The sequence below is a fragment of the Falco peregrinus genome, chromosome 4, assembly GCF_023634155.1.
Source record: "Falco peregrinus isolate bFalPer1 chromosome 4, bFalPer1.pri, whole genome shotgun sequence".
Classification (NCBI taxonomy): domain Eukaryota; kingdom Metazoa; phylum Chordata; class Aves; order Falconiformes; family Falconidae; genus Falco; species Falco peregrinus.
In genome coordinates, this window is record NC_073724.1 from 38,052,687 (window position 1) to 38,077,966 (window position 25,280).

A 25,280-nucleotide genomic window follows, 5' to 3' on the forward strand; every position below is an offset into this window, starting at 1 on the left:
CAGAAACTGCTTGAAGTTTTTGTAGAATTCAACCTTATCTGAGATACAAAACTAGCAGACACCAGCAGAAAAAAAAAATATTGTAATTATTCAAATAGGATAAAGACACTTTTTTCCAAGCATTCATTTTACTTTGTATCACTGAGTTTAAATGACATCTTAATAAATATTGGGGTTTATTCAAAAAGTTATTTGTGTGTGATCATTTAATAAAATTGACTAATCCTCTGTGATAACAGCCACACCGATAATAAAAATTACGTTTTGCTTCTAATGCAGTAGAACAAAATTAAACTTTTACAGTAATCTTACCAGAGCTCTGCATTTCACATCTATCTTTCTTTCTGGTGCTGCAGGTATGCTGTTAATCTTTAAGGAGAACCACACTGTACAATTTGAAGAACTTCCTCCTATATTAAAAAGAATAAAATGCCTTACAAACCATCTCATGAGGTGATCAATCCTAGCAGCATTCAAGTCAATGAGAAATTTGGACTTTTAGCAGAAATGCCAGTCATTGTTCATATTGAAACAAAGCAAATCGTGAACTGATTTAATTGCTGTCAACCAACAGCATTATCTTCTTGTCTGGATTCAAAATAGGAACAAAATCAATATATATACAAATTCAATGGAAATTGCAGTTTGGCAAATTAGTTTTCTAGACTATTACATCGTTTCAGAATTTTACATATAATTTATTCTTAACTGTTTTTCTTCAACAAACATAATGCTAATAAAAAATACTGCAAATTATTTTTTTATTAGGAGCTTATCCACCATAGATTCAAAACTACAAGTTATTCATTAAACAGATCATCACTTTCAGTTACACAGAATCCATCCTCAAATACGTGTTTGAACATACATTGATTTATACTACAATGCATTTTTGATCAGGTTTTGAGACAGGATGTCCTGAGCTTTTGTGATAACAAACAAGTTGGCACTAAAGAGACTGAGAGTGCTCAGAGGTGATAAATACATGCATCAAAACATTCATGAAAAAGTATTATCTTACTAGATCAGTTTCATTATCTATCTTATGTCAAGCTGTGTTATCAATGACTAGTAAAAGTTTGGCCAGAAAAAAACATGCAATAAACTCCTGCAAACCCACATTTAATTACACAATAAACTGGCTAGAATTCCAGATTTGATTCCCTTCAGTGTTTTGTATTACCTAGTCCAAAAAGGAGAAATGGGAAGTTCTAATTATATATACAAAAGGTGAAATGCATCAGAGACTCTCTGAATTTTGGAGATCATTTATGAAGCCACAAAGACTATTTATCACACACATGTGCATGCTCATGAAATTATAAGGACAGATTGTAAATTCTGCTGATTATGCTGATTCTGAAACCTTAAATAATTGGAATTTGCATGAATGTTACAATTAAGGCCAGAAACTGGGAATTGTTTACTACCAGTAGCCATGGGAAGCATAGGCAACCAGATCTTTGAACTGGAGTCAGTCCACATCAGACTGACAATACTTTTATAATTTTATACTATATCAAGCAAAATTAAATCAACATTAGTTCATCTAATATGACCTTTGGTATATCATAGAACTTCAATTCTGTTTAGTTATATAGAATCATTGTGCAACTTCAGTCAAGCAATGTGTGTTTTGCTAAAGCATATCTTCCAGGTAGACTTAGAGGCTTGACTTGAAGGTATCTCCTAGCAGTTTGTTCTGGTGGCTACTTACTGGCATTGGAAGACATTTAAATATGAGTCTAATCTCTGACTTCCGTTAGATGCTTCAATGTCTGACCAAAAGATCTTGTAATGACTCTCTCTGATAGATTTAAGAGATCTAGCATTAAGTATCTAGCTTTTTTCTGTATTTAGAACATAGTCATGTATGTTAGTAAAATTAGCTCCTCAGTCTTGTTCAGATAACCAAAAGAGATTGAGCCCAAAGTCTCTCATTGTAAGGCCTGATCTCCACAACAGAAATGTTTCATGTGGTAATTGTCATTTTGCAAATATAAACAGTTGTTCAGCACCTTTTAAAAATGCATACACAAGAACTGCTTACAGTATTCCTGTTTGTCAGTTTATTGTATGAGATGAAAATAACCTTAATCTTCCTACTCACACTTCCCTGAATGGTACACTAGAGAGCTACATTAGCAGTTCTGTTTTACCACAGCATTACTCTTGGGAGTTCCTAGTGTTTTTCTTTTCTGCTGTGACCCCATCTCTTTTCAAAGCCACTGCTGTCCTTGCTGCAGTTTCTCATTCTGCATATATAACTTTATTTCTAAACCCTATTTCCAATAAAACTAAGTCTGACCGGCTTTAATTACATTACTTTCTTTAAATCTTCACTGAATACATCCTGTATTAACTTACACGTTCTTTTGTTCAGGCTAATTTGACAGGCATACAACTTACTGTTTTTTAATACAAGCAGAATATTACAGTCTTCCAGTCTCTGGAATAGCCTCAGTATCTTAAGATACATAAAAATTAACATAATTGAGATAAAGAGATCTTCTGAATATCATTAAAGGATTCTGGTGTACACATGACCCTGAGTTTAATCCATTTAAAAATGTGAAATAAATACTATGCAGACGAGAGATGACTTCTACAGGAAGGGAGGATCCCCTTACAACAAAACAGAACACGTCACCTGAAACCCGAAATAAAAGTCCTCAATTACAGACTAAGAGAAAATCAAAGGCTACCCATAGCCTGGGGTATCACATCCTTTAAGGATGCTGTCAAACTATAGGAAAGGGTACACTAGAAGTCTGTAAAACTCAGGTAGGCTCAACAAAGGGAATTGTCAAAAGTAAAGTTCCATTTACATAGAATATGTGATCAAACAGCAGGACAAAATGATTTATTAAAGCAACACATTCTCAAATTAATGTTCTGTACAATTAAGGAAAATAGAAAAGAGCATAAACTATTATTTAAACAGAAAATTAACAAGGCTGCCTCCCTGTTACCAAACCTTCAAGAACACCCATACAAAAAAAACCCACAAAGCTTTTGAATGACAACTTGCTAAAGACTTAAAGAAGCAGTAGTAAAATCTTTTCAAACACATCTGAAGCTGGTAGCCTGCCAAACTCAGAAGGGCTGATAGATGCTCAGTCTGGAAAAGGAATGCCCAAGTAAGATAAGACTGCAGCAGGAAATCTAAATTAATTCTTTGCAGTAGCATTTGCTATAGTGGTGTTCAGGGGCTTCCTACACCCACCCTAGAGCTTGTTTTGAGGTGAATGGTCAGAGGAACTTTCCCAAATTAAGGTTTCAGCAGGAAAGGTTCTGAAACAAACTGATAAAAAGGAAAATAGCAAATCACCTGAGCAAGACAGTCTTTGCCCAAAAACTCAAAAGGAACCAGCGTGTGACCCATTGCTTAAGTGAACTGAAGGTACATAGAAATGAAAAAGCAGATAATGTGCTGCCAATTTTTAGACAGGTGTCTGGGATAAAATGAGAAATTACAGATGTGAGTATGTCAGTTTGTTTATATATTCCAAATAAAATTAAGAATAACAAGAAGGGTGAGAAGCCACAACACAAAACTATTTGAACTCTTTGACAAAGCCAGCAGCTGTGTGAATAAGGGAGATGTGGTTGACATAGTACACTGGTTTTCCAAAAATTTATTTCTAAAATCCCTTTCCAAAGGCTTCTAAGAAAACTCAACTGCAGAAAAGGAAATGTTAGAAGATAGGATTAAAATACAGAAATGAAACCACAGGAAGAAATGCCTCATTCTCACCATGAAGGGAGATAAAAAATGAAGTTAAAAGGCTTGCTTTTGGTATGAAAAGTCCTTAACCACTTTTTACCCCCAGGACAGACTTTCTAAGCATCATATTCTGCCTCTTAACAAACTGATCAGCTCAGAAGTGTATCTCCAGTGCCCTAGAGTACTTGTACTTTTTCTCCAATGCACAACCACAGGTTTTGTGGAACTGCTTTGTTACTTGCCATTACAATGTTATGCCTTCCAGCAATTAATACATCTATACTGTTACCAAGATATTTTTCCGTATAAACTTACAGCCTGCTTTGTTGTCTCTGATCACAGATTTTTCCTTAGTACTCTTAACATTCCTGAATCATTTTTTCTGTACTTCATAATTACAGTAACGTAGAAATTATAATCTACTTGCTTTTTCTCTTATGCTCTTATATATAAATTCATAGATTCTGTTCACACAAATTGCTTAAAAATACTCAAATTCCTGATATATCTCAAAAGCAAAGTTTTCAGATCAAGTTGCTTTCTATTTAGTTTTGACTTCCAAGTATTTTGAGCTATTAAAACCTGGGGGGTGGGGGGTAGTGGTATGAAGAATTCTTAATTTCTTTTTGTACTTTTTATGCATTTGAACGTTTAGATTCATTCCTCTTTAAATTTTCCTCAGTTTTGGAAAATCAAGTATTTTTTTCTGGACAATCTAAATAAACAACACAGCCCAAAGATTATCTTTCTGTAAAACAGCTATTATGTTTGGGAGGGAACACCCTGTATGTATTTTTAAATGATATTGCATACATTTAGATAATTTAGAACATAGTATTATTTGCATCACACCTTCAACAGGCATTTCCCTAAAAACTGTCAAATACGTTAATTGAAACACTTTTCTTAACACATGGAAAGAACCTGGCAATTCTCTGCTGAAAGAGCATCTTTCTGTTTCTTTTTGCAACTAACTTTACCAGACAAACATTCCTGCTAGTCTTGTTTAGCACTAAGCCTTGAAACTGTGTAAACTCTGATGTCCTGTCAACTTTTACTCAGTGAAAACACAGTGGAATCATTGCTTTTCTGCTCACTTGCATTGTTAAAAATATAAAACCTAGGGTTTTATCCCTACTTAGCTGTAAACATGACACCAAACAGTGACTTTATAGATGAGTCTTTATCGATATAACAAATCTGGCTAGCCCAAAGCCAATTTCTTTCAAGTATCCTCATTCTCAAGTAATTATAACCTAATTTTGCTCTGAATTTCTTCTCTTGTCAAGGCAACCCACAAGACAGAACATAGTTCTTCCTCTCAGGAATACTCAGAAATCACTTCTGGAGTTAAGAAAATCTACTAAAGCTTTAGGTCCCTGAAAAGATGTAATTAAGTAGATTAAATTCTATAACTGCTCTTGACCTTTCCTTCAGTTATATCTTGGTGTTTCTGTTTCCAAACTAAAGAACTTGTATGGCTGAAAACAGGTCTGGTATTAGAACTTCATTTGCTACTGTATAGATCCGAAGTTCAGGGATTTGGGGATTTCTTTTGCTGTTTTTTGTTAGGTTTTATTAAAGAGTTTTACTTTACCAGGTAGTAGATGCTGGGAAAACAAGATTGAAACACCACAGGCAATGGAGATAATTGCAATATAATCATGCTGAAACAGAGATGGTTCATTCCCACCTGACAGAACAAGATTGTATCTGTCTGCTTCTGTTTTCTGCACACGTTTAAAAAAAACAGGCAGAAAAAAATAGACACTCTTCTTTTTCTTTCCAGCCCAGAAAATGTTTATTCTAAAAAAAAATAATTCCAAGTTGACAGCATTGTTTTGATATGATGCCTTTTGCTCCACGTACGATTTGCCAAACCAGAATGTGATACGATTTGCCAAACCAGAATGTGATGTTCTTAGAACTCTATGGGCAACTCAAAACAGAGAATACTATTACAAGCACAAACTCACACTTACGTACGCAACTACTGTTCGAAACTTACATCAACATTTTTAATGCATTTGAAGTCTCTTCTTAGAGCCTAAGCAACATATTTTGACGTGTTATGAGATAAACTGTTTGACTGTAGGCGTGTATCTCTTATCATCTCACTATGGGGATTCAATGACAAAAATTCTTAGCCTGCCTTATGCAACTATCAGGTCATGATCTTGTCAGATCTCATAAAACAAAACAAATTTTAGTCAGTACTTCAGATGGAAATCACCAGTAAAAAGGAGTGAGCGCAAATCTTCTGAAGATAAGAATGTATCTGCTTCAATATTTAATTGCCACTATCTTCTCTTTTAGTCTCTCCCTTGGTCCACAGACTTTAACCCTTGATAGTTAGGGTTAAGCATCTGTCATTAATGGTCAGGGCAAGCCAGAACCTTCCATCTGTTAGCTACTGCAAATGCAATCAGCGTCACTATAAGAAAGCTTAGTTATATTTAGTTTTTTCAGACCTTTCCCTATTTTGGTGGGGTTTGGGTTTTGTGTTGTTGTATTTGTTTGTTTGTGGGGTTTTTTGTGGTTTTTTGGTTGGTTTTTTTTGTTTGGTTGGTTTGTTTGGTTTTGGGTTTTTTGTTTTTTTTAATACGGAAACCTTGGAAGCATAGAAAGCTGTGTACTTTCTATTACATGTAGTTACCTGAAGAGGGGTGGGGGTGGTGCAAAAACAAAAACCAGTCATATCTCTGTATCCATTCCTTAATAACTCACTGATTTCTTCAGCTAATATTTATCTACAGTAATTACATTATTGAATTGAAAGTTCTGTATTTAAAACATAGGATTACTAAATTATAACATCAATGAAAATAAAACTTGAGCTTTCAATTTTCAGATTAAAATTTTCACAGGTGTCCTCCAAGTCTCATTGCACCTTATATGACACACTAAAATCATCAGTTTTCTCTTCCAGAGCTGAACATCCTTTTGTAACCCAGTCTGGTGTCTTGTCCTACTTCTCTTTAGTGATGCAAATAAGCTGTTCTTCCTGTGCGTGATTTCTTAATTTCATTGTGAAATTTTTAAAATGTTATAAAATTCTGCTGAACAAATCAGTGTTGTAAGCCATACACTTTTAACCTTATACTTCATATCACGTCCTGAAGAGTTATCAGTTGTGAAATCCCCTTACTTATACTCACTAGATATGCTTTTCTCTACTCACATGAATGAGGATATATTACTACCATATCAGCCACAAACTGAAATTTCTGTTCTCTCTGTCCCCTTTCCTTGTCCTTTCCTTAAAATTATTTTTCATCCTGTGTCTGCTACACCAGCCGTTAAATACGCTGTCAAGCATCAGCAGTTATATATTGGCTTGAAAATAGAAAAGATTCTTCTCTCCCAATTTAACATAGCTGTCTATCATTCAGCTGCATTGCACATCACTGATGATGAAGGAAGATTTGGCTTGGTGTCCTGAAAACTGTAGACTTCTAGGGTGTTTTGGGTGGGAGGTGGATATGGACGCTATAGGGAAGCTGGAATTTTACTGTTAATTTATTTGAAATACTTTATCCTAATTTTACAGACTTCTTACATTGGCATCAAATGTATGTTTTCTTTTTTTTAAAAAAAAAGCTGAATTACAGTGATATTTTCAAATTCAATGTGCACTCTTTCCACAGCATTTTTACCAAATATTTGCAGAGCTAATATAGCAATAAAAAGAATATTAGATACAATTCCAGCTTTAAATAAAACATCAACAACACCCTTAGATGCGTCTTTAAGGGTACTTTTTTTAGCAGTAACAGGCATTGATTTCTTTCTACAAAAATCTTTCCAGGTTGGTAGTTATTGAAATTTTCTTCGAGTGGGTACCCTTAATGCTCTTCTCATAGTATATGACGGTACTTTACAGAATGTAAAATATAAATTAAAAAAAGACATTTTGTCTAGTTCCCTAAAATATGTAATATGTAATCGCTTTCAATATGTAAAGAGCTCACCACTGCTAGCAAAGGATAAATCAAAATTTAGACTTCATTCTGCTCACGTGCAAACACAACATCCATGTGTAACAACCCCCTGTAGTCATCTATGAACAAGAACTATTGTTCATGAAAAATGATCAGTTAATAAGCATATGTTGTATATATTTAGTTTTTCCTTTTTGATTTAGAATAAATATCTTTTTCATATAAATTATTTGGAGCAGACTAGCAATTAAGCACATGTGATGATTTATGTTCCTTATTTTTCAAATTTGACTGGCCCTAGCAATCTAAGAATTATACTAAAAAGATGTAACATTCCTTTGGTAAACTTTTCCAGAAAATCTCTGTCATGTTAGATTCACAGATTTTTTTCTCCGGATTTTTTTTTTTTAATAGGATTTTAATGGATTACCTTAGACTGACAACATAAACTTCAAAGTTTATGCCAGATACAAAACTAGTTAAAATAATCTTTCCAAAGACATATAAACCCTTTACAATCAGGTTTTGGATACTTTTAACAGTGTTTCTAGATAAATCCAATTGGTTCATATGTCACAGGTAAAAACTGCAATTTTTCTGTATAAGTATATCCATCACTCCACTGAAAATTATTTATTAATTAAACCTTCTTTTAACTGGCCCCAGATATCTCTCTCCACATTTAGTTTCCAAGTGTAGAAAATCTGCACCTAATTTTGAGGGGAAATCTGTAAAACACACATTAAGATAATGTTGGAATCCTATTATATTAAAAGCTCAAAATGACGCAAAAAGGCAGACACTAATATTCATTTTTACTATGTGACAAATATTTTATCCTTGCAAAAGCAATGCTACACTTTCTTCTTCCAAGGAAGTTAGTAATTTATGGTTGTCACCCTTAGGTTTGAGCTCATGAGTTTTCTCATATAAGAGTTATACTTATTCAATAAATATAATCAATATATATATAGCTTTTTGCATTACATGACAAGATAAACTTTGCTTTCAGCTGCCATTTTTTGCATGAGCATATTTGAGTAACCCTAATGTTTCAATGAATATTCATTTAATGTATTCCTTACAACATAACTTGGAAAAAAATTTTAATATTCCTCAGACATTAATCTTGTTCTTAAAAGATATGATGTTATAATTCACTTTAGAGCAACTTCCATAAACTTAGAGTGTGCCTTACATTTTGTATCAAACCTAGGTCATAGAGAGGGTCAGTACTAAAGTGACGTTGAATTTGGAACGTTGCATTGGATTGTCCATCTAAATCAGAGTTGAAGTATCAAAGTGGTGCACTTCAACATGCTGCAATTTAAAATGAAAATGTGATGCTTTCATGTGTAAAAAATGTACTTAATATTGAATTCATATTTTTTTTTCTAGTTAATATAATACATATAAGGCAGGATTTGTGAAGAAGGACATTCTACAAGTGGGAAATCTACAAACTAGAGTAGGGTTCCTTTTCTTTAGGACTTGTCCTAAACTAGATAATGACTATAGCTCCAAAGCCTTTTGTCACTTGGGAAAATTTGGAAACAGAAATGAGAATAGTTTTCTAAAATGTAAAAACAAAACAACATTTTAGCTCTTGTAATTAGCTGTGATCCAGGAAACAAAGATCTGAAAAAGTCTCTGATCTCTTATAAGGCAGAGTCCCAGAACCTCTCTGTTTAATTTGCCTTAAAAGCCACCTTTTCAAAGGAAGATCACCACCTTACAGTGGAAACTCAGATACCACTAGCCTATAAATGATATTTCTTTTCCCTAAAATGTCTCCAAAACTGTAAGAAGACAGAATTTTAACACTGCAGTCAGCTTATTTCAAAGAAAGGGATGATTAATGCTGTTGACATCTTCCATTTTTAAAGCTTAGTCTTCCATGCTATTAATATCATCGCAGTATGATGTCGTAACACCATTTCTCACCTTCACTTCATAAAGACACTTTCTTATCTCCATCTCCCAGGTAACAGCTTCAAAAAAATCATCCAGCAGATCTGCTATGTCTATGGGATTTGGAAAACAGAAAATATCTCTTTAACTCAGAATATTCTTCATGCCCTTCATAAACTCTCAATATGTTATATATGATGATGTCACAGCTCTCCCTTTTCCCTTGCAGTTGGGCAATAGAATGTAAATACAGCAAATACGGTTCTTCCCTGCTACAGGGGCTTTCTTCGATCTCCATTTGTATTGTATTCTGCACTGGTCCAGAGCACATACCTTTCATTAAATTAGTCCAGCCTGCTATCACCTATTTATTGGCAACACACATCTATCTGCTGCTGTACACTGGGGCAGAACTCGGGGTCTGATCTGGTTCACATATGAAACCCTTTTTCTGAGGAAATTGTGGCATGGGGAGTAAACTCAGAGCATATACCAGTATGCCATCCAGGTACCAAGCACTTGTGACACTAGTAAATACAGATTCAACCAAGAGATCAAAAATTGAACAATAACATAGGCAATATATTTGACATTAGACTCCATCTCCCCTCACCTCTTTAACGTCTGCAGGCAACATGACATATGTGAACACAAAGTATGAAAAGCTTAAGAAAATTCCAAATGCTGACCACAAATTCAGCACATTTTAGCAATATAGGAGTTGAAAACTCACTGGATTTGGCCAGGGAGGGGTGGGGGGGTAGGGAGAGGGGGGAATATTCTACCATAGTAATAGTTGAAGGAATACGCTTTGGAAGAATAAATTGAAAGGACTGTCACAAATTTTACCAAAGTAGGTCCACAATGTCAATTACATTTCTTGACTCTGTCTTCTTTAGTAAGAGTATACAGCCACACACTGAAAAAAAACCCCGGACTTGCATCATAAGCCACTTAATGCTCACTGAAGAGGTGGGATGAAATGGATGTTTAGGAGGTGAAACGATCTACTACATAAGGAATCTGTCCTGAATGAGACACTGAAAGTAAACAGAGCACCTTTGGGGAGCGCTGGCAGGTTTCAAGCAGGATGGTCTGTATGCCTGGAAGTAGCCCACACCTCAGGCACGTTTGTATCGCGTGGCTTTCTCAACATTCTGCCTTTATAGTATTATTTCGTCTTTTGCTGCCTGGCTGTATTATTCTTAGTCTACAAGATTAACATGTCTCAATTGGTTAACTCAAAATCAGACCATCACCACAAACAGAATCTTTGTGGTAATTTATTGGAAGATGATACTTTTTCAGTTACTACATAATGGTTTTAGAAGTTTGAATAGCAAGCAAGAGGAACTGGAACATTTCACTGATTAGAATAAATTTGATACAATTGGAGATTATATAGTGAAGTGATTGCTTAGAATACTAACACACTTTTAAAAGACTATGTAACTTCTAATGTGAAAATAAATTATATTTGCTTTAAGAATGTTATTTGATTATTATTATTACCTTAGTTCAAAGACTTGGCAAAGAATGAAGCTGAGGCTAAGTACTCAGGATAATCCAGTCTAAGAGTAGACTAAGCACATAATTCCAAAGAGGGAGAAAGACAAGAACAACTCAAGAAGTAAAAAAAACCACGAAGTAGCTAATTGTTATGCAATGATGAAAAGACTTAGTAAAATACAGAAAAACGAGTATAACCAGTATGAAGCTAAAGATCTGAAAACAACTATTGCTAAATAAATATTTTATTTTTCTTTTCTTTTTCTTCAGAAGGATTTTTACGGAAAGACAATGATTACAATCTTCACATGCACAAAAGATTGCTACTGAAAGTGATGTCCCAGTCCCTGGTGGGAAGAGTAACAAATGGTGGGCGGCTTTAGTACAGGTGAAAAGTATCAGGAAAACTTCACAATGGTAAGGGACAAGAAGAATTACGAAAGATTACTTAGGTCGGTGGTCCTCAAACTACGGCCCATGGTCCGGATACAGCCCCCCAGGGTCCTCAGTCCGGCCCCTGGTATTTACAGAACCCCCACACACACACCCCTGCCGGGGGTTGGGGGGGAAACCAAGCAGCCGCAGATGGCTGCCTGCCACTGCATCCGCGCGCCGGCCCCCTGGTTAAAAAGTCTGAGGACGCTTGACTTAGGTCATGCAGTCTTCATTAGTAAATAGCCTTAAAGAACATCCTCAAGGAATGTTTGTCAAAATTCAGAAGATAACCTACCAGTTTACATCTACACACTCTCACTTTCCACCAAATGCCTCAACACACCTCCATCCACTGCCATAATGTTTAGCTCACATGAAACTAGAATTCTTGGCACTCTGTTAACAAACACAGAGCTAAGATTGCAGTCCCAAGCAGATGCAACTATGATCAAGCTCATGTCCGTCAGTTTCTTAACCCAATGAATACAAGCAAGTTATGTACTAAACTTCTCTGCTTCTACTTGCTTTATACAACTTTTAAAATTACTCCAATTCTTAAGAGGTTTTGTCAAAGGTCTAATGATTTTGCTCCATTTGCCAGATTTGTCTTTATTTGTATTGACTTTTTTATTTGTTTGGGGTTTTAGGTCTTTCTCGACCTATATCTTACCTTTGGGAAAACCCAAAGGTAACTTTGCCTGGGTATTGACCTGTTAGGTCTCAGATAATGAACAGAAAGATTACCCCTCATTGCTATTATGCCGGCATAGAAAGTTGCTAAGGGTGATCCTGGAAAAAAGGGGTCCTTAAATTTCCCTGTGGGCTCTCTGAAGGCTTTAGGAAAATCATCAGAAATATTTAAGGATGCATATACAAACCAATATAAACCATGCAATGAGGAATGGGATGGGAAAAAGGAGAAAGATGCATTATGTCAGTGTAGTGGAAAAGCCACCAATACTAATTGCTTGGAGAAGATCCAAAAAATGATGGAGTAAAATAACCTAGTTCCGTTTTTTTGTTTTGTTTTGTTTTGCATCTTGGCAGAAATAGTATTCATTGGCCAAGTTTAGCATAGCACTGCACATTTTAAGAGGGTATAAACTGTGACATGCTAGGAAATCACTTGCCAGATGAACAGCTTGGGTAAACTGTGTGACACTGACATTTTAACATGTCTGAAAAAGTAAAAGCCGGCTCAGGAGTCGTGTACACAGTCACAGTTGATATACTCTTGGCACAGTAAGATAAACTGTACTCAGATGATTTTCAGTCATCAGGTTCCTTAAAATGATACTCAAGTGTTTTCCTGTGCCTCATCATAATGAATACAAAACATAAAATACATTTATACATATAATAATTACATTACTCCAAAGACAGAAAATCTTATTGGTTATAGTTTGGGGGGTTTTGTGTGTTGTTTTCTTTTTTAAATAGGTGATATTGTTATACTACATAAAATAACTCCATAAATTAAACTTTTTGGCTATTATGTGTTCTTTGATACATATTTAACACCAATGAACTGTAGCCAGAAAAATTCAAATATGAAATAAGTGTGATTGTGGGAAAAGATTTTCATGGTACTGAAAGAACATACCAATGTGTAATTAATGCCTTTTTGAACTTTTATTTCAGTCAAACACAAGTTATTGAATGAAATACAGAAGTGCATGATTAGTGAAACTATGTCCTGGGACAGGCAGATCAAACTATCAGTTAAAAAAAAAAAAAAAAATGCAGCAGAAAAGCAGTATGTATTCTTTAAATCTCAGAAGCGTGCTCAAAAATATGGCACTTCTTTCTTGTAAAGGCTTAGTAAACCTTTCATAAGTCTTAGCAGCTAAGGCCTGTTAGAAAGTCTTTAATAATCCTCCGGGTGTTATGCTTTCTAGGTGTAATATGCTGTGATGAAATATGCTTCCAATGGTTAAATGTTCTTTATTATGAAATTGCAAGTCATATTCTATTATTGTCAACACAATAAATTCAAAATAGGCTTACTGAAGACAAAGTTAGCCCACTTTTATATTAGTGTCACGCAAGCAAGTAAGTACTCATATGCAAGTTATTTAAAAGCTACACTCAAGCAACGTAAGTCATTTGAGAGGCAAACACCATTAAATCAATTGAATTATAGAAATTACCTTGGAATTTAGAAGCTGCTGTAAAATCAATTGCTGTGTTTCCCTAAAAGTCCTATATATCTTAGCTTGGAATTCAGCAGCTTTAAAAAATATCAAAAAGACCCAAGAAATGGTGAACACTACATATGTTCATTTTTCATACAGAACTTCATTAATATTTAAAGATTTTACCCCTTCTACCTACTAGAAAACTAATTTTAACATTTCCTGGAATATACATGAATTTCTAACTGAATCTTTAACTATGACTTAACTTTGATTTTATTATATGAACTTATATGAGACTTCATTGAGAAGACAGCTTACTTCCAGACAGGATTCACTTTAAAATTCTCTACCACCGTCTACCAGGCTCACCATATGAAGTTTCCTTTAAAAAATGTGCTAAATCTTAAGGCCGAGAATGCTATTTCCTAAGTGAAGATAAGGCAGAACTACAAAAATTATACTCATGCACTCTATAGAGTGATTCCTGACCTTAATTTATTAGAAATATTTTTATTACCAATAAAAATTATTTTTTCCATACTACAGGTGGTATGCTAAAAATATGAAATTAACCAAAAGCATTTTATCAAACCTAATATAGTCTTACTGTAATGTTTTATAGAAACACACCTGGGCAAATGCAAAGGCATTAAATCTGACAAGGATCCATTTATTTTCTTTTTCAGCATAACTCTTTGATTTTGAAAGGAATCTTTCAATCAAGTTCATTGGGATTTGTATCACTTTTTATTCCAAGCTCTGCCACAAAGTAGGCATTCGATCTCCTAAGCATTCTCCTAAGGCAAAACAAAAAAGGGAAGACAAAGCAACACCACACACACACAAAAGGCAACATTATTCTGGGATAAAGCCTGTGTGTTCCCTGAAGAAGATATTATTGATGAGTATAATTTTCTGTCCTCTTTAACATGTTTCTGCTGAGCACTTAGGTCATTTTAGGAAAACTATATTTATTTCTCTATATATCCACAAAATATGGAATCAGTTTTATGAAACAGAATCCTGAGCACAATGATGAAGTGGGCAGATTTTCATTAGATTTCAGCAAAACCTATTGCAGAGTTGTGTGACCAATTTATATTTTCAATAAAATAAGAAATTATGAAGTCAAATTCCATTAATCTTCAAGTAGAAGGGCTTTATATTAATGTACTTCCACACTAAATAAAACCAGCCCTTCATTAATTTTGTTAATATTGGCTGGCATATTAAAAGATATTGAGTTTTATCAGGTTGTTCTTACTAATTTCTCAACATATTCAAGGGCAAATAAGCTGTAGATAACTGATAAATCCAGAGAGTTTTAATGAAAGCGATTCTCTAATTCTTTCTAACATTCAACAATAATTAGTATATATATGTCACTTACACTATGAAAGAAGTAGCGTTTTTCCTAGATAACAGAAGTTTACTTTAATATCTTACCAGGAACACTAATCAAGTTTTTATAATTGATTCTAATTCTCAAAAACACAAAAGCCTTTGTACAGCCAGCAAAACCACAGGAATTACTGTTATTTTACTTACTGCACTGCAACTTTTCTATGAGGTTTGTCATTATTAGGGGATACATTTTTAAACTTCTATGAAATTTGTCTGAAACAATGTGGACATAAGGGACCATGATGTGTTGCCAATTGAAAATAACTGGACAGCAATTTAGAGATGCACGTTTCCCATGTTTCATACATACTATGCACATTTTTTAAAAAAATTAAAAGTCTGATCTTGCTAGGTTCTGTGTCCTGCACATTATTTAGTGCTGCAAATATCCACAATCATGACATACAAAACATTTACGCTAGATGCTTTTTCTTTAGCTGTATCTTTAAGACATCTGCTACATAAAAAACATGATTTACTGCAATTACAATGCGATTACTATATGAAGCCTAAGCAAAAAGTATGATGTAAAATATGCATTTAACAATTCAAAACAATGTAATACTAATTGCCATATTGTACAGCAAGCAATACTGATTTCAATGCAGTATCATATCACTTTCAAAGAGTAATAACTTTTATGTGTATTCTAGAAGAGGGACTCTGAATGAAGCCTACACTTTCATATTTAGAAAAAGTATATGTTCCTTAAAAAAGCAGCAAACACCATTCAGTATTATTCAATACAAACCCCTCAAAAAATATCTCTATATTGTAAAATTAATGCTTTTCAAACATTTTTTCCCAAGGATACTTTCCAATTTATAAATTGTATTTTTTTACAATTTATACAAATTATAAATTTCCAAGTATAAATGCAAACATTAATTCTGATACATGAATATTCACTTAAAACAAATGAACTTTGTCTTGAAGATTCTAAACATATAGGACACAGGAATCCCTGTTGTACTTGCTGACATTTTTACCTGTTCATACCTTCATCTCTGTATAGAAAAGTAAGGATCATTTGAAAGATCCTTGAGATCAGTCTACAACATGGCATTTACAAATCATGCTTTTAATAAACCCCACTATGACACACAAGATATTAAAAGGAGTAATAAAGAAAAAATGTTACATGATCTCTCCATAAATTTATTGGTAAGAAATTAGGCAAACCAGTTGAAACAGAAGCATGAGAGTGAGATTTTGCTAATCTTCAAGGAAATATGTCAGTCAAAAGTTCAATGGAACACAATAAATACACCATAGTGCAAAAACAGAAAAGGAAAAAGCAAGGGCCTTTCAGTACAGATAAACAAACATGTGCTCAGGACTCAAAAAACCTCCCAAAAATCTCACCTGAAGAAAACACACTATATTTGTCAAGAGAGAAAATTTTTGTGGATGTGTAAGGTTACTATAGATAGTGAAACTAATATTCAGTAAACAGTAATATGAACCCTGACAGATACTTCAAGCTAAAGGAAAAGGATGTGCCAGTTCATTGCAAATCAGTTCAAATCTTGGATGTGAACTGAAGTGTGATATTTAACAGACATATAATGACACCACAAACTATCTTCTAAAGTATTTACTCAGCTCACAGAAAAGCAGTGATGGCTGGCCAGATACATTCTAAAATCTGACATGTCATTTACCTATTGCCTGATTGTTGCTGCATAATCTCTAACACATATACACAAACTACCTAAATATAAAATTTAACACATTTGTTGACGCATGCATCCTATGCAAGCCATTGTACAGTTTGAACTTCCAATCAGTGCCATATTAGCAAATATAAATAGTCCAATAATATTTTAATTATTTTTTATGCACAGAAGTAGTAAAAACTGGAGATAAGCACTATTCCAATCCTTTCTGCTAATATTATAACACTATTCAAATTATTCTTGCTTACTTATACTTCTATAATTTCATTAACGTATGTTAAATGAACAATCACCATAATTCATATTGTAAATTTAATTTGACTCTTCACAATGTTGTCTGTGTTTTTATCTCCTCTTATTTAGAAAAGGCAGGGCTCACAAATTAAAGAGACAGAGAACCCTGAGTTTTTGCAATAGCAGCAGCAAATAAGATTTAGGACAAGAGTTAATAATGGTGAAGTAAGAGATTATTAATTTATCCTACTTGTTTCCATTTTAAAACTCACTGATAATTGCTAATATCTTTGCTAAACTAACTTTCCAATTCAAAACCGTGCAAGCCAGTTGTCTTCCCCAGGCTGCTTTTTGGATTTTTCCAGACAAAGTCATCCAGTAACAGCTACTCTAAGAAAATACACACTTTTCCCACAGTAACAGCTTTTAGATGTTTTGCTGAGAAGGTGTAGCACATTATTTAGAGCAGGGTGTGACATTTTTTGAAGGAGTCATCTTACAGAAACACGTGTTTTACTTCCTGTGAAAATCCACTCAAAGTTTGCAAAAAGTTTATCATCTCTGAAGATTATTTTGTTGTGCAAATATATATACACGAGAGGTGCATACATATACAAGAAAGGTTTACCAGTGTCTGATGCTTAAACAACCTGTGAAAGCCAATCTGCACCTAATATGTCCTAGCCACTCAATTCCCACATCAACCATGGCTACAGGAGCAGCTTTGAAAACCTGGAAGAATTATACTTGACAAATGATATAAAATGCATGTTCAAGAACTAGCATAACTTAACAGTGACTCATATGGCTTTTTCTATTTGCTAGAAAAAGTATTCCTCACTTAGTGGGTCACATTAGTAGCTTTTTTACAAACACACCGTTTTGGAGGGAATTAACACAACTACCCCATTTTTTAAAAAAATGTTGATAATCAGCCTTTTAAAGCCTTTCCTCAACACTCAACTCAACCACTACTCTGGACAGCCTGTTCCAGTGCTTGACAATGTTTCCAGTGAAGAAATTTTTCCTACAATCCAGTCTAAACCTCCCCTGGCACAACATTGCCTCTTGTCCTATTGGTTGTTATCTGGGAAAAAAGGCTGACAGCGACCTTGCTACAGCCTCCTTACAGGCAGTTGTAGAGAGCAACAAGATCCCCCCTGAGCCTTCTTTTCTCCAGGCTAAACAAGCCCAGTTCCCTCACTAGCTCCTCATAAGACTTGTGCTCCAGACCCTTCACCAGCTTCACTGCCCTTCTCTGGACACGCTCCAGCACCTCCATGTCCCTCTTGCAGTGAGGGGCCCAAACTGAACACAGCACTCAACGTGCAGCCTCACCAGTGCCCAGCACAGGGGGACGGTCCCATCCCTAGTCCTGCTGGTCACACTGTTTCTGGTACAAGCCAGGGTGCTGTTGGCCTTCTTGGTCAGATGATACAGTTTACTTTAAATTCTCCGGGAAGAGAGAAAGGACTTGTATGAGAGATGCATTACATTCTAAATGGCAAAACATGTCAGTGGTGAGCAGCTTTTTAAAAAAATTTTATTTGGCCATGAATAAATACCACCTGGCCTTTTAACTTAATTTAACTGCCAATTGCTTCTGAGAGTGACAGACACACTCTGGACCAACCTACAGCAAACAGCAAGGACCTACAGGCAGAGAATGCAGTACAAATGAAATTCATAGCTTCTTATGGTCATCAAGTGATGATAAAGGCCAAAGACTTCAGTAGGATACCCCTCAAAAAAGCCACAAGGGCTTCTGAATTCAGGCTGACTCTCACCGTGATGATGCCAGCATCATACAGCAACTGAATATGCTCAGTCTATGACTGCAATGGTTGAGACTTTATAGTTTTATCCGGTACTAGTAATCAGCACAAACCAGTAACACACACCATTTGAACCTTTTTTGATTTTTGAAATGTATGTTTGAGGGTGGAAGGAGCAGTGACTTACGAATATCTGAATTTTCTGTAGAAATATTTAATGAGGTATATTATAGAAAGATAAATGGGGAAAAAACATGCCAAAACAAGGTTACTTGGTGAGCTTCTTTCTACTTAATAAAAAAAGTCATCTCTTTCACAGAGAAAGTCCTGCTACAAAATAAGTGCCAAATGCCATAAACAGAAATACATAATGCCTTGAAAAGTGCATCCAAATCTCTGTTACGTTTCTTGCACAGACATACTCTCACTCTCTGACAACAATGCATAAAATGCCATCTGTCTTTGGCCACAATGGGAAACAGTAGTTCTCTAATACTTATAATTTCATAAGTATGTCAAGAACAAATAGGACCCTGCTGTGCCCACAGAGAAAGCTAAGGAAATATTATGCCAGAGACAGTAGACATCGTAACAAATAAATCACTGTAATGGACAAGAAATATCTCTTGCTTACCCAGTAAAAATGTCAGAGTAGTCCTTTTCTGGTTAGTTAGGCAAATGTACCTCATGAATGTATGAGAATGCAAGAACATCCAGTGCCTGGGATAAATTAAAAGCCAGATTTCTTTATGGGCCATTTATTTTGCAGCTGCTATAGAAATAAAAGTCCTTAGTAAATTCCAGCAGCAGGCTACCAAGTGGACAAGAGGAACTAAGGTATGAGAGAAATTAATCTATGAAAAAAATGAGGTGAATTTACAGTTTTTTACTAAGAAAACCATGACTTACACAACTAGAATTACCTAATCACAGGCTTTAGGAACAGCTTAACTATAGCTTCAAAGGCAGATAATGGCAGTAGTATGTGATATAAACTTGTCTAGTTAGGAAAGCGTAGCACTACTTGTAAAAGAATTATAATAATAATAATACTTGTGTAAAAAAAATAAAATATTAGATTGGTTGAAGAAATGTGTTTTATTTTCTCCTGTTGGAAATTAATAGGCTCCCTGTCATCTTAAAAACATAATTCTGAATCACTAATGTTTCAATTCATATTTCTGAACTGCTTAGTTTTCAGAAACTCGCAACAACAAAATAAATACATAAAAAATTTGTTACGAATTTGTGAATCTATGTATACAATAGCTTAACTGTTGGATTGCCCTGCCAGGCTCTGAGAATGCATACACAGTTCTTTCCACTGCTTGAGGGACTGAACAGACACCTTGAAGGAAATTGTTCTCACCCTTAAGCAATAGGATATTCTAAGTAATTGCTCTTAGATAATCTTGCTGATCTTACTGTAATTTGAATATGTCATAATATTTAGATTCATGTAATAGATTCAAGTCATTATTCAGATAGAAAAACTCACAATGTAAAAGACTTTTAGCAAATCACATATTTGGTTTGAACTCCACTTCTTATAAACTGTCCCAAGTATGAAGCTATAAAGTTTGATTTTTTTCTTGTTTTCTGGTTCGGTGCATACTTTCACAGGTCATAGCAATTGAAACAGCCTGGATAGAGGAGACTGACAGGGACCTTCTCTCTGTCCTCTCCTCACCCCTTTATCTTCTGCCCCAGACATGCTTATGTGACTGTGGGGAACTGGTAAATATTAGTGGGTTTTTTCATGACTATTATGTGCTCTCTGTGTGTTTATAATTCATTACTTGCTAATGGGTAAAATAAGATATTTTTTTAAGCATGACAAAGTAGGAAAGGGAAAATGATGACCTAGATAAATAGCATCTCAAACACTCAAACCTAACAGCAAGGGCATTGGCCGTAAAGAAACTACTGCTCTGTTGCTAGCTCGCTCACTATTTTGTTTCAAAAATGTTACTTCACTCTGAATGTGTTCTGTCACAGACTACCAGTAAGGGTTTACACTTAGTCCTATCACATTAGCCCTATTGCTGAAGGGCAGATTAGAAGGGGAAGAAATTTAAGTGTGTTTCTACTGCACTGTCTCAATTCAGCAAGGTGCAAGTCACGCTTGTCATTTCACAGGTGAACTTGAGAGGGACAGGCAGAAGTCCAGAGTACGTCTAGCCATTTAACCATGACAATTACACCCATTATGTTGCTCAGGATTTTTTTTTCAGAATATTTTTTTAATGAATGGGATACTAATTGATGAAATACCATATATACACAGAAATTTGAGGTCTGCCAGACATGACAGAATGAATATGTTTTTCAGTAATAGTTTATACAGACTATCAGAACAAGCAAAATGCATATCACAGACATTTTTAATTAGGTAAGAAAAATTTAATGCAACATTAATAGTCTTCTCAGCACAGCATTATTAAAACACCTGCTGCATAAAGGATGATGTAACCTAAAGTTCACCAGCAGTCTTACACTGTGAGCAATTACAGATTACTTTTGTTATTAATTTTAAATAGGCTACCATGCTTTGTTTGCACAGATTTTTGATTGCACACATACCATGCCCCACAAAATTCCATTTGGGCCATAGGTCCTTGAAGCATTGCTACATCTGAATTGTTTCAAAACAATACATTAGTTTATTAGGGGAATTAAGCTGCTCTGAGTCTCAAAAGGGCACAGGAAAATGCATAACACTTAGCAGACTGCAGTACTGCAGAAGGGCACCTACTGAGAAAGCTAAAAATAATTAAACGTTATTTTTGACAAAGGAAAAAAGCATAAAGCAGCCTAATCCTAAATGTTGCACATATGCTAAACATCCCCAAAAGTTTGTATGCACTAGCGTAAGTATTGCTGCAAATATCAAAATGCTATCAAAAAAAAAAAAAAAAAAAAAAAAAAAAAAGCAATCCCCGGTTGGTATTTTATATTTTCAAATATGTATGCAGTTTACATGAGCATTATTTCTTTAGATATATCTTCTGTAACTTTTTTTTTCCTGAAGAGGAAGATTCAATTAAAACAAACAAACCTTAAGGTGGAGCCCAATACACTTGAACATACAGTGTAAAGATTAAACTGAAAAATAGCTTAATTACACAATCAACATTTATGAGGTAGATAAAATGATGTCTAAGAATATTCCTGTTAGATAGTATATATATGCATAAATATGCATGTGAGATATTATATTACTGCATTAATACTGAATAAATTATAACATTTACCATTGTATACTCAGTTGTTATGTTCTTTTTAAAAAAATTATCATGAATAAATGCAAAGTCTTAAATTGTCGCCATCCTAAGTACTGTTTTCCTCTTAATCACCTTTAACAGTTGCTAGAACAAAGAATTTATTTCCTTATCTTCCTTATGTGAATACTCTAGTGTGCTACCACAGATGTTGAGCTCTCAGGGATTGATTTCAGGCCTGAAAGTCTGGGAGGATCACATGTGCAAGTATTATTACCTTTCAAAGGCAACAGTTCCTCAATGACCCCACTCAGAAGCACTTTTTAAAGACAATGGGAAAGACACAGCAACATACCATGAGAACTACAATGACAACTTAGACTAGAAAATGTCACCTGTCATTGAAGTTCTGGTTGAAGGATACATTAGCTTTAAGAATATAATTAAACAGGCTTTGCCAAAATGAATACCTGCTCTAACCACTTTGACTATGCTTTTTTAGCATGGCTTATTCAAAGGCAGTGTATCTTTTTGATGTTATGCCTTTCAAGCACAAGCAAATTAAAAAACTCGGCAATGGCATAAAAATGTAAATACATTCCATAAGACAAACACAATGGGAAGTATAAGCTTTTGATAAAGGCAACGCTTAGGGCAGCCAGAAGAATTGCACATGCACAATTCCTCTGTGTTGTACAAGCAAACATTCTGCACCTGAGGCACTCAGCTAACTCTGTGAGACATCACCACTGGCAGGAACATTAAAAGCTGATGCTTAAGTGCTAGCTCTGTGCTGAGGCTTGCTGCTGAAGAGAGAGAGAGGCTTTCTGGAAAAGAAGTGGATTTGCAGTCACAGTGCAGGTCTTAGCCATTGCAGCAACTGCACCACCTTCACACTCTTGACTCTGCTTTACAGAAGAGCTGTTGGATCAAATTCCCAAGGACAGCTGAGCTGCTCTAGCAGAAGCTGAGCCAAGCATCCTCCCTACAGCCCACAAGATACACAGCAAAGACTGCAACACAGGGGCAACTGTCCAAGGGCAGTTCAGTTTAAGTCACCATGGACTCCACAGTAAAGAACTTTCCTCTACTTTGAGAGGGCATTTTGACAAGTGTAGGAGGCTTCACAGCATTTAGTCAGACTGTGAAACAAATATCTATTAATGGCTAATATTTATTTATGATTTCAGCACTTTGGTACATATGCAAATCTAAAGATAAATCTTAGATGAAAGACCAGCTGCATCCTACTTTTAGTCTTAGCAACCACTTAGCCTTGTTTTACCTTTGGATCCCATGAGAAAAAAAACCTAAGATGTTACCTCCTGAAAGACAGAAATATGCTTTGAAAAAACAAAAACGCCAGGTCAGTTTAGAAAGGGGAAAGCCCCTGTAACTACATCTGCACTACAGGCTTTTTTCTGTTTGGGTCTTGTTTTTTTTTCTTCCCCACCACCCCTCAGTATAAGGCAACACAAAAAGGATTTGTCATAAGGATTGCTGTATCAATGGTTTCCAGTGCAAGCACTAAATGTGCTTTTTCATAACTACATCTGAAGGAGTAAAAAAAATCATGAATAAATTTCAGAATCACTAGCTTCTTTGGAAGAGCATAAGAAGTGATTTTGGTAGAAATTATAAAAAGCATATATAAAAACTATTCTAAAAATTATCATCTTCTACACTCATGTCTAGAATGTAATTTGGAGAAAAAAAAAAGAAAAAAGAAAAAAAGAAAAAAGGTAAATACAACATATACATACTACATAATGCATATCTGTGTGTACCTGAAGATTATATGGAATGTTAAGGTGTGTACAAGATAGTAGTTTCTAGTATGTTTAAAAAGAATAATTTTCATTGAGTGACAGCAAGACAAAAATGCTTGGTGTACATGTATTTGTCATTAAAGATTTTTTTCTAACCATATTCAGCTATGGACAACCTCACACTCATTGCAGCCTCTACCAATTCAAGTCTGTACATTAATATTCTCTACATCAGAAGTCCACTATTTTCTGTTACCGCCATCGGTAACAGTAGCCCTGGGGATTCTCAGCTCTAAGATGCACTTCTTCAGTGTGTGATACTTCTGGTCAAATGCAAGCAGCTTGTGTTCTACTAGTGCTGTGCACCTTGCAGTTAAGAACTCCTAAATTGCAGAAATATCCATCAGTCATTCTACTCTAAAAAGCCAAAGAATAAATAATTTTTATTAAAAACTACAGTATCGATATAGGCATAAAAGAAAACTGTGTAGGATATATCTAAGACTCTGTGACTTCCTCTTTGAAGTAAGTTAAGAAAAAAACTCTTCAGAAAGACTATTACTATTAAGTAAGTAAGATCACACCTTGTAACATTCCATCTCTATTTAGCCATTTTTATCAGATACTTTCCACAGTGGTAAAAGTTATAGATGTCTAGTACAAATGAATGGTTGTGATAGAAGATAATGCTTTGTGAAATGACTAGAAGCAGTTGGTTAATTTAAAGGTGAGTTGGAAGCTTGCTGTGCCCAGGATATGGGCACTGTAAGGCTATATCTTCTGTATTGAAGAAAAAAAAAAATCCTATTATTAAGCTATACTGTATTAGGGAAAAGTAATTTCCTGTCCTACTTTAAGCCCACTTTAGAAAGCAGTCCTAATGATGCTCTAAACATTGCTAGCAGACATAAAACTTGAGTTAGTACAATTTACTAGAAACACATAGGTTACAATAAGACAAAGATATAACTCCACAATAGCACAAAAAAGCAAAAGATGGTAACTGAAAGACAAGACACAATAACTCGACGCAGCCGTATATGAATGAGCTGTGCAGATTGCTCCAACTGCCAATGGGACCCTGTGTGCTGGAGTGATTATATTAATGTAAATTAGTGTAGAGTGAAAAAGGGAGCGGAGCTGGAGCTGATTACCTGGCCCCTCTCAGCAAGTTATTAAACTAATCACCCACTGATATATTTGAAAAACACATTCCAAAAGCATAAGATCAGCCAGTGTCACCTTGTTAATGGGGAACCAAACTGCACCACAGGTTTAACAGTAACAATAGCAGCAAACAGTGAACTTGCACTGGATTTTCTACCTAAGAACAATGTGTTCACTTCATATCAGTGATAGGGACAGTACTGAGAAATCCACTCACTTAACTATTTTCTTAACCTTCAATTTTCAGCTACTTGTAATTACAGCCTATACTAGTTTCAGACTGATTATTCCTAACTTTGCAGAGCCTAAATATCTCATAAGAAGTGTTTAGTTTGGGCAACAGAAGCATAATTAAATTCACAAACATTTG

The 25,280-nt window shown here is 34.9% G+C and overlaps 1 protein-coding gene across 1 annotated transcript in view; it reads right to left on the bottom strand.

The window, feature by feature from the left end:
* Positions 1-25,280, bottom strand: part of CFAP47 (cilia and flagella associated protein 47) — a 342,945-nt gene that overhangs the window by 119,172 nt on the left and 198,493 nt on the right. Inside the window, 1 exon segment of the mRNA XM_027782493.2 lies at positions 313-410. Within this exon segment, the coding sequence (XP_027638294.2) occupies positions 313-410 (98 nt within the window).